This window comes from Anopheles coluzzii, chromosome 3 (genome assembly GCF_943734685.1).
Source record: "Anopheles coluzzii chromosome 3, AcolN3, whole genome shotgun sequence".
Lineage (NCBI taxonomy): Eukaryota > Metazoa > Arthropoda > Insecta > Diptera > Culicidae > Anopheles > Anopheles coluzzii.
This window is the reverse complement of record NC_064671.1, coordinates 836399-847256: the sequence shown is the minus strand read 5'-3', so window position 1 is coordinate 847256 and position 10858 is coordinate 836399. Positions and strand designations below refer to the sequence as shown.

Sequence of the window (10858 nt, the reverse complement as noted above, 5' to 3'; positions counted from 1 at the left end):
TCTATGCTTCCCATGTACCGGAAGAAAGGCAGCTAATAAGCCGCACACTCACACGCACGCACGCAGGCTAACGTTGCCTTGTGCCATCTTTTGATGGCACTTTCGCACACTCTCGCCCGATCGGGTTTTGTGCGGAAGAACCCGTCAAGCCTCATCCATCAAAGTCTGGTGACAGTACAATGATTTCTAATTGAACACATCCAGCCCTTGGTGGTCCTGGTAAGCATCCTGGGCAACAGGATCAGCCGTCGTTTAGCGTGTTTTCTTTTTCTGGCTGGGTGTTCGGCGAGGGATAAGCTGCCCGTTGGCGTGTGCCTCTTGAACGGCCTAAACAAGCTTTATACAAGCACTTGAAACGAGTCATTGCAGGGGCATACAAGAGAGGTGAGAAGTCACAGGGATAGAATAGCAGAACATCCCATCAGTACAAATGCAGTTTGATGTGACGTATGAACGATTGATGAGTATGGAAAATGGAGGATTTATGAAAGGACATTACGAGAAATTAATGGTTATATAGGTATTAAAAACTTGCCAACATCTTCAACATTGCAGATGGCTAGCTTCTCCGAAGAAACATTATTTCACATTAAAAATCTTCTCGGGAGAGATATGATCTCCAGAACGAAATGTTTCATAAAGAATGTACCAACATCCCAAACAGGAGTTTCCACGTGTTGTCACTATGGCGACTAATCCCAGCCACAACCGTTTTAGAGTCACATGGCTTCGGCGCTTCACCCAAACACCAGTGGATGGGAAATGCTCAAACTGCATCAACAAAGAAGCTCAAAACAAGTCAACAGCAAAGCAAAAAAGCCTGACATTTCTGGAGGCAACATTTCCGAATACAAATTATTATCTGCAATAAAATCTTCCCCCGGACTATACCACCAGCCCTTGCTAGCACCAGCAAACTTTAGCTGTTGAATCTACAACGCTACATCCATCCTTGTGGAAGTAGAAAAAGACCACAAACACGTCCGACATGTTTTAACTGTGTTTTCGGTAGAGATTTATTTCCCTCTGCTATGCCCCCGCTGGAACTATATCCGTTTCACGCGACTATTCACCGCATTCACGAGTGCGTGAATAATTCGTAGCGATAGTGTCAAACTCGGTTGCCAAGGCGACCTTCCGTCAGACCCCGGAAGGTCCTGCACACTGTGTAGGGCACCGAGAGAACAATAACCTCTTGAAAGTCACCCGCCCCTGGGCTACGCTCCGTACATCGACTCCCGGTCTGGGCGGAAGGACATGTGATACAGTAGCAAATTCCAGCAGCACTCCGTTTCTGTTGCCTCTCGGTGGCCCCTGGCGTGGCTTTACGAGTACGAAAAGGAGAGGAGATCGTGCGTTTGAGATTGAGCAATTTCTTCCCATTCTTGTAGAACAATCGAGGAGTTGCGCGTTGAGAGGGTTCCGAATGCTTGTGTCGCCTAGGATACTGCTGGTCGCAGAGGGCTCAACCGGCAGCGGTCCCGGCTCTGTCTTGAGACATCAACAAACGTAGGTCTGCGAGAGGCCTGCTTAAGCCATTGTGCCATTGGAGGGCTCTTGTGGAGTTTTATTGCGATTGTATCATGCACCATTACACGGTCGGATGGAATTATGCGTGTTTTGTGCCGAAATTGCATCACAGCTATGGCGCCCAAATGCAACGAATTTGTTGCAGAAATAAAAGGGAATGATCGTGTGTATGTTTTCGCTTGTCAAACGTTTGAAATCGATAGCCATGGATTCTGGGAGCTTGCTGGGTGGTACGGTTTTCTTTAGCTGAGGGTAGTTTCTTTTAAGGGTGCCGCTAGGAGAGGCGCTACTTACGACCACTTTAATTATGAGAAGGAAATAATTTTCATAAACATGAAGAGTTCTTAGTGAAAGGACTTAAGAAGCAATGTAGAGTGTTCCATGCTTTGAGTTCTTAAATCTTCTGATTCTTTGTTTTGCCTATTAGAACAGATTTTGAAAAGAGGGTTTATTGTTTTAATATACAACATGAGACTCAAGTGTTTATAATAGTTGAAATTTTGATAGAATTACGTAAACATTGTTTTGTTAAAATATTCATATTGCTTCTTTCGTGACATCACTGATTTATATCAACGCATTGAGCGCAACAAAACACTTACTACACCCAAGCATCACACCCTACACCCAATTAAGCGAAACTGATCGTTTTGCCGTTAAGAGAGGCCCAGCGCGGCAGCATTCATTAGCGAGCCTGAGTTTTTCTGCGAGCAATTGAGCAATTATTTCTCATTTCTGTCAGAAAAATGAAATGTTGCTTCGTTTATACATACCCAGCCATCGTGTGCAGTTTCCAGGCCCCTGCGCTCTGCCGTATTTTAGCAACATTTTTAGCAAAACAACGGTCAGCAACCCTCCGTGCAAGCCTCAGCAGTAAACCCGAGGGCGCAAGGGAGTCGCGTTCGTGTTGCGATCAATGCGTTTTTCGGCCTAATTTGCATAACACATGTAAGCCTCGCATTGACACGGGGATGATATATGTTTGCTCTTTTAATTATGCACGCACTCCAAACGCGACGAACCGCTTTTCCGCGTTTATTGTGTGTAGCCCTAATAAAGCTAATGGAGGAAAACGTAAAGTCGAAGGCACGCGTACTGACTCCGTTTTCTGTAATCGAATCCATCGAAGCACTCTTCCACTCTAGTGCACCGTTCGTGCCACTAAACACTCGCACAGGCAATCGATAATGTATGCAAATCACGGTGATTAATGCGCGCTTTTAAACGCGCCCAACCTTCTTTCGAAGGCACTGGAAAATTGGTTGTACAAAAAACGGATTTGTATTCAAATTAGTTTTTTCCTAACCTACTCCAGCGCAGACACTCAATACCCCTGGGGGATGGGGATGACAATTTGTGCAAAAAATAGATCAGCGCACGCGTCCCGGCTTCGATTACCGGCACTCTAAATCCGTTCAGGGGGAAAAAAGGCTTTCCCATTTCTCTTGCCAGGGTGAGGCGCGGTGTGTGTCTCTAGGGGCTGGTTGACGTCCCTGCGGTCATCGAGCTGTCGTAGTGTCTTCCCAAGGCAAGCGTCATAATAGAAATATAAATATTGTTTTGATAAATGACATCGTTCAGCCCTGTTTGTTTGTGTGTTCTACCATCAGTGGGGTGAACGTCATGAGGTCCCGTTGGTTTCAGATTCGGGCGTTCGATTTCAAACACTCTCCCTCGCCCAAGCCTTTTGCCCTCTTATCAACAGCTCTAGTGCGTTAATTTTCCACTGGAAAAGGCATACACGGGCGGGCGATGCGCGATCCGTTCTGCGGTAACTGCTCTTCACAGGACCTGCAAACATCCCACGAAATGGTTGGGTTGGGAAAAAGGGATGGCCATGGCGGCGTTGAAGGACTACATGAGGTTCACTTCATTTAACGTATGTTAGCTGTTTAGCAGCGCTCTCTCACTCGCTCGCGTTCTCTCGCCCCGATTGCTGGTAGTTTTGCTACTTAATTGCAGGGGCGTACGGATCAAATTAATCAAATGCCAACCCCTGAACACAGACCGGTGGAAAACCCGTGGGATTATGGTGAAAGTTGGTGTTGGGTTGTGTTTTTCTGTCTCTGCCATTTCGCTTTTCACGGGCTTTTTATTTCGACGCAGCTTTAGGTGTTGTCGATTGTCGGTTTTTCGTGACGGTTGGCCTTTTTTTGATGGTACCGTACCTTTCTTGTTTCCAGTTCCTTTTTTATTTTTTTTGCAAACAGTTTTTTGCATCATTTCAACCGAGGGGTGATGTTTTTGGGGTCCCCTTTCTTGCTTTCTTTCTTTCTTTCTTTCGCTGGGTCTTTTTTATTATGCATTTGTGGAAAGTGACATTAAAACTACCGTTATGACACGCTTTTCGAATTGCCGGGAGCGTTCTGGTCCTTTTTGATCCTTTCTTTCCGGTGCTGTTTTGATATGTGTCGCTTGTAACCGTTTTAAATTGGTCCAATAAAAGCTCATTACGTGTCATTGATTTTTTTAAATGTGTACGACTAGTGTGACGGAGAAATCACGTCACTTCCAAAAAGGGATTGCCAAATGTAACAAAGGGAGATGAAGTATAGGGAATAGAAAGAAATCTGTTTATCTTTTGTATAGCTATTTTTATTTATTTTCACAAATATAATCGATACTCCAGTGACTAGAACTGTTTCAACAAAACAAACCCTTACAAAACTAATCAGCCATTCTTCGAAACACTGGTGCGTCCATTCACCGATCGCCCTGATCCTTGTCTTCGGAGGCTAAAGTGTTCCACAAAAAATATCAAACTGTGAGGCCGGTGGTGAATGTGTGGTAGGTGTGACTCCTTGGAGAGCATATTAGAGAGATAAAAAAGTCCCTTGTTCTAGATCTAGTATTATATGTATAAAAAAACACACTAAAATTATTCTAAGACATCCTACCTTGGTACTTTGATTTACGTTTCATCGAAGCCGGTTGCTTCCCTTAGTCTAAGAACAGAAATGCGACAATGCTTAACGACTAACACAAAATGAATAGATCAGTACGGAATGATTAACGCAGTGACAGGTCACCTATCGAGCCTCACACTAAATGCAAGTAGAGTAACAAAGTCGACAACATAAGAGATCATCTTCTAACGCTATCTACAAAGGATGGTTGTTCACCCCATCTAGCTGAGATATTCACACTGCTCTAGACCGTAGTATTGCTGGTCTAACTGTTGCTGCTGCTGGTGGTGGTTATGATTGCCGACGGGTACCGAGCTTTCGTGATACGCCTGGTTCCATCCATCCGTGCCGCTCGCAGACGTCCCCAAAGTTGTCTGGAAGAAGCTATTATTCCACCAGCAACCATTGTCCGCTGTCGTTGTCTCACTCATTGAACCCACCGTGCTATTACACTGTTGTTGATGCTGCTGCTGCTGCTGCTGAGGGGACATGTCACAAGAAGATATGGTAGCAGCACCAACCATCTGAGTCGTCGGCACCATCCGTCCATCGGTCGAGTGGGGTGAGGTGGAGGTATGAGTCAACGATTGGCCCAAAGTTTGTCCGACCGTCGTGTCGTAGCTCCCGTACAGCTGGGACGCATTCGGGGAGGAAGACGCACTGTAATTCTCGTAGCTTAGTGTCCCGTACGCGTCCAGTTGCTGCTGATGAGTGTGCTGGCCCGGGTCAGACGACTTGTGATCATTAGTCGTCGGTGACACGCAACTTGATTGGCTATTAAAAAACGAATTGATGCCGTCGCACGCACGCAGACCGATCTTGTTCATGTCCAGTTGTGCAAGGGAGTTGTTATTGGTGTGGTTGTTGTTCTGATAATCGACCTGCGGACTTGCGTAGTACGCAATGTCGTCGAGCACGCTGGAGCACCCGCTGCTGGTAAGGCTGGCCGTGTCCGTATCGGTATTGCTTTCGTACTTGACGCAGTCAAAGTACCGTCCAATGCCGGTGGTGGCGTACTCTGGTCCACGGTAGGAGGAAAATTGGTCACTTTTACCGCTGTAGGAGGACTTGCCGTCCGCTCCAAGGTCCAGATCGAACATGTTACCGGTGGGTGAGCCGCTTGGATGCTGCTGTGGCTGGTACTTATTGTTGCCGGAACTGGCTATTGGTCGCAGTGGTTGGTCCAGTTGGAAGATTTCCTCCGGATGGATGAAGTTAGTATCGTAAAAGCAGTTCTGTGTGTAATCTTGCGGCGGATTTTGTGGACATTGTAGTGCCTGTTGTTGCTGAATCGGGTGCGTCTGTTGTTGTACTGGAGGATGGTGGTTTACATTATAGGTACAGCCATTAGGGGCAGACGATCCAGTCAGATAATCCATCTGATAGTTGCTGTCTTCGAAGGACGAGTCCGGCGACTTGACGACTTCATTTGAGGAAATGGAACTGTAGCTCGTTGCTTTTGCGATGGTGTAATGCTGCTTTGAAGACTTCCTGGACTGTTTAATCCCATTAATCTGTAGAATGCACAATTCAAAATACATGGCAATAAGAAACAGCGGCTTTTGACGAAGCTGGGACATCTTAACCTACCTTGTTCATTTTTGATTGCACTGTCCGAAGTACTCGCTCACGCCGTCCAAGTCCCAACACACGACGTGTCTCACCAGATGACTTCGCTTCGGGGCGCGGATGGTCATGGACTCCTTTGGCTTGGAAAAATATCGCATGTGGCGTGTGGCGCCAGAAGTGTGTCACCGGGTAGCCGCAATGTCCTCGGCATGGAAGAATCTCCAAAATACCTCCAATGCATAACCTGATATTAAGTATCAACGAAGCAGACTCATTAGCACACTTGTATCTCTTAAACCATTTCAACTTGATTCCTCATCATGATCCTCTCACCTGTTGGGACACGCTTTGCCTTGCTGTTTGCGCCGTGCCTTATCGCATATGGCCGGCCGGAGATGGATTTTGTCCCCGTTCGGCAGGATACAGCCGGCCGAGCAGACCAACACTCCCAGGCAGCTTTTCTTTAGGATGTTCACGTTGTGGTTGTTGGTGTTGCGCATCGCCCAGCCGGACGAATGGCGCTTTGCCTCTTCGCTCGTGCCTCGATAAATGTAGCGACAGTGGCCATCACTCCACTCGTTAAATGCATCGTAGTCTGACTCCGTCACGATCGGTACACTGGGATCGTTAATGTCCCAGTCCATACCGAGCTGTCCACCGCCACCGCTCGAGTTGATCACGTTCGATTGCCTGTTTGCGAAACGATAATCAAAAAGATACGAGACACCATTAATCAAAGCTGGCCCGGACACTCTGGAACACGGAAATACGGCTCCGATCGAGCGGGCTTGATCGATCACGGCACGCATAAAGCAGCGCTAAACTTACACAATCACCATGTTGTCTTTTGCGCTGTCAGTTTGGGCTGATGTCTTAATAAACTTGCGTCGTTTTCGCAATCACTCTCTCGACCGTCAAGTTGGTCGCGAGAACTTGAACCAAAGGGATCAATTGAATTTTGGGCACAATAATTCAATTTCGTTTTGTTGACGTTGGTCCACTTCGTATTCACACATTAAATCAATGAAGTACGACACGAACGACACACTTCTCATATACAGTTTGTTCTATAATCCACCCTGAATATCAAAACAATCTCACAGTCACGTCACAACGCACTATTCAGGTTTAACTTTATTGCTAAGCCACGTCACTGATCGATGATTGTACGACACGTATAAATTATACTACATCGCTCGATAACATTCTCGATTCCCGTCCAGACGACTGGGTAAATATTCACTCAACCTTGGCTTTGCGGTCGCGCGTCCTACCGGGTCGAGTGCGCAATGTGAACTGATCGAAGACTGCATCCTCGGCGAACCTCTATGACCCGCTAGGCTTCTATGTGTACAGCATAACTGAGAAGCTTCCTCATGGGTCGCTCTCTCAAGCTCTCTATTTTCCCCTAAATATGACTCTTTTCCTATAGCATAAACCATAGCGCAGCATAAAACCCCCGCGGTGACTCTCTTCGCTTCTCTTGGTATGCTGTGCCATGCTCTCTTGATGGGCTATGAATTGGTTCCACTTCAATGCATTTATGCTCGCGTAGCTCCGCCCTCCGTGTGGACCGGCTCAACGAATCAGATGGCGTCTGTACCGAGAGATTCGGTCCTTCGCCGCACGACAGAAGTACTTGATGGAAATGTACGTTAAGGCCACTTGGCGATGAAGTCTTAAAGATTGTTTTGTCAGCGTCCCGTGGGCTACTTTTTCCACAAGCCAACAATTCCTGCAGATTGCATTATGTTTTAATTATCGACGTACGATTTCCTGTCCCCGGAGCTGCTGACCTTTAGGGCATCGATGGTGCCAATGGTGCGGGTGCTCGAGCTGTCTTCTAATTCTATCACGATCAAGATGACGGCTGACCTCGGAACCTTGAGCTTACTTCCGAGTGACGGCCTCCATTAGGGTGACAATTTAGTGTCACAATCTCAGTTCTTTTACTTTGTGCTCCATTCTAGCCATCCTGGAAACCGATCAGGCGGTCAGAACCAGCAGAATTTTCGTTTGCGGGATGCCGGGAAGGACGGCACGAGTGGCTCGACAAAATCAAATTAAAGCCAATCCATTATCACCAGTTATGTAGGCCGTAGACATAGACATACATAGAGACGGTTTCCCGTACTGCCTTCCTTTTCGTTCCTTCCGGTTTTCTTGCATTCTCTGCTCCGCTCGCTGGGGAGCTTCTGGAGGATCTATATCACGGTTTGTGGTTTAGGTCGGGACCGCAACGTTTTGAATGAACCCGGCTGGTGACATTGATCAACTGCTCTATTACGGTAATTTCCCATTCGCTGATCATGATTCGTCCGCTGCAAGAAATGTCAATTAATTTATATTAATACATCAATATCTAGGCTTCACTCGTTGGGCGTGAGATGCAATCTCAATAGCCGTTGATTAGGATCTATGGTAATTGAATGAGTCTCATTTTGAGTTTGAGGAATAATTTGTTTTTTACTTCATGCCCGGATGGTTCATCTATCTTGTTCAGTGCAATTATGCATTTTATTTCCACTTTTTGTTTGTTACCCTTCACGTAAAGACACAGTTTAGCTATTCAATGCTTCTACAAATAATATTTATTTAAATAATTTGATTACAAATATTGATGGGTAAAAGAATATCAACTGATAAACCAATACTTTTACATTCCGTTGTATAAATTTAGTAAAACTCATCGTCCCTAACCTATATCAATATCTTTTCACAAGCGTTTCGCATTTATCCTCTAGCGTTTCAACACAAATCACAAAGTCAGCCCTTTGCCCAAGATTTTATCGACCGGTCATTGTTTCCCGGTGCATGATATACCCATTGACCGGAGAAAAAATCTCATCCTCGCATCAATAACCGTCCTGTAACCAGGTGAGCAAAACGGAACGGCAGGAGAAGAAACAAAGAGTCAACTTCCGATAAAATTCGCAACGATTGCTTCCTCATCCATCAATCCGCAGCAGCTAATTGCTATCATCCCGAACCGATCTTTCCGATGAGCCTTTCGACAGTCGGGTGAGAAGCCAGCCGACAAACGCCAGCCCCGGAGTGGGTAAAGTGGCGCAAAAACAGTTACCACAAATTCCCAGCCCTTAATCTTAATGGCGTTCCCTCGTCCTGTTTCCCGCCCGTCGTGAGCGTGTCGTGTTTGCGGGACCGGACAACCAACTTATCTGCAGCTAGAAATCTTATTTAATGAGCACCAATTGAGCCCTCGCTGTGTTAACGCTGACGCGCTCTAACACATTTTCCAAACGGCAAACCTAACTGCAGGGACTGGAAAAGTGTTGAGCGTTCTAACTCCCGGCTCGGCTGGTGATTGCCGGTTCCCGTTCTTATCGCTTTTCGTTCATCGATGGAAGGAAAAATATGATTTTCCCGCCACACCACGGGTGGGCTTCGAACGCTCGATTGTAACACTTCAAGGTACACAGGAGAGAAAGTGAAGCTTGCCATTTGATCAAAGGTACACTGTGAGATGCACTTTTCTGCAGCAGAGTTTTCGTTCTAACCGAAGATCCAGTACGCTTCAAACGTTTGGGAATCGAGATCGGAAATCGATTGAAAAACAAGAGCAAAAGAGAAACGCAGAAAGCTAGCAGAATATGTTGAAGCGCCCCGAAAAGAAGGGCAAAAAGGACTCGATTCCGGTTGTTCCCACATCCTCTATTTCTCCCTGCCGTGGCTCAAATGAACGCGAACGCAGGATTTGGTCGAGGCTTTTCGCCTCAATGGATGGATAATTTTTATCCGATTAGGAAATCTACTCCATAAAATACAATTAAGTGGTGGAGGTTTCGCGCGACCAACGACGAAATGATGATCTGTTGTTATTTATCTATCAAACAGCCCCAGTGTGAGAATGACGAACCTACGGAAGCGAGAGCTGCGAAGCTTAATTCCTTCACACCAAGAGCCACCCCTATGTGTACCGGTGGAAAAAGCTCGTTTGCTTACTTTCTATCACACCAGCATCCGGTTTTCAGTTGTCAGCTTGTCTAATGCAGATTAGACAGGAGAACCTTTTTATTATCCTTGAGACACTTGTTCCGGTCCCGAGTGGATTGGGAATTCCACAGGTGTTCAAATTGTGTGCCTTGTTCCGAGTAAGAAGATTGCCCCATCAAAAGCTACGCCACAGCATGAGCTCTTCTGGAAAGCAGCCGGATTTCCATACCGAGTTACCAAATTCCCGTGCTTAATTTTGTGCCATGAAACAGAATCCTTCACACGGGTCGACTGTTCTCCGCTCTCGAGGATGACCTTTTCCCTTCCTGTGTTGATTCTGGCCTTCCTGCATGCCTTGTGATGCAGGCGGGGCAGGCGTCGCAGTGGAGTCCCGGCGGCGTCGAGCATGCCAATAAAATATTGTTTATGATTGAGCACTGCAATAAACGACCTATTCCAATGATGGAGTGTAGGGAAATTTTAATAACTATTAATTAATGCATCAATGCGGGCACTTTAAACAGGAGTCTTTGAACGTCGTTTGCTTTGTGCTGCGCTCTGAGGTTGCTCGTGCATCGGGAAATGTGTGTGAGACGACTCGTCAACAGACCGACACTCGATATTGAAGAAGGGATGTGTGAATGATGGGGAAAAGGTTTTTTGAAGAGGAACTATCTTCAAAGATTACCAGATGGGATTAAGCTTCTAGTATCTTGCAACAACATCCCATGTAAAACTAAAAATTATGTAAAAATACATCTTGTGAGTCTTTGGTGCTGGAAATTTGCTTATGCTGGTAATTTCCATTCCTATTTCAAGTAACCTTAGCGCTCATGGAAGCCATCTTAATGCACCTTTTTGCATAACGGCCATACTTTCTTTGTGCATGAGCACTCAGC

General features: G+C 46.1%; 1 protein-coding gene across 1 annotated transcript; it reads right to left on the bottom strand.

Moving 5' to 3' along the window:
• Positions 1 to 4147: 4147 nt before the first annotated feature.
• On the bottom strand, positions 4148 to 8506 carry LOC120959943 (uncharacterized). The gene is made up of 4 exons (XM_040383739.2): positions 6834 to 8506; positions 6339 to 6695; positions 6027 to 6249; positions 4148 to 5950 (listed from the first exon to the last, which is right to left on the bottom strand). The coding sequence occupies exons 1-4, from the start codon at positions 6842 to 6844 to the stop codon at positions 4658 to 4660; spliced, it is 1884 nt and encodes a 627-aa protein (XP_040239673.2). The 5' UTR covers positions 6845 to 8506; the 3' UTR covers positions 4148 to 4657.
• Positions 8507 to 10858: the final 2352 nt, after the last annotated feature.

Coding starts and splice junctions, on each gene's coding strand:
- LOC120959943 (XM_040383739.2), bottom strand. Junction 6,250..6,338: donor GGCAAAGCGTGTCCCAACAG/GTGAGAGGATCA, acceptor ACTTAATATCAG/GTTATGCATTGGAGGTATTT. Junction 5,951..6,026: donor TGCAATCAAAAATGAACAAG/GTAGGTTAAGAT, acceptor TGCATTCTACAG/ATTAATGGGATTAAACAGTC.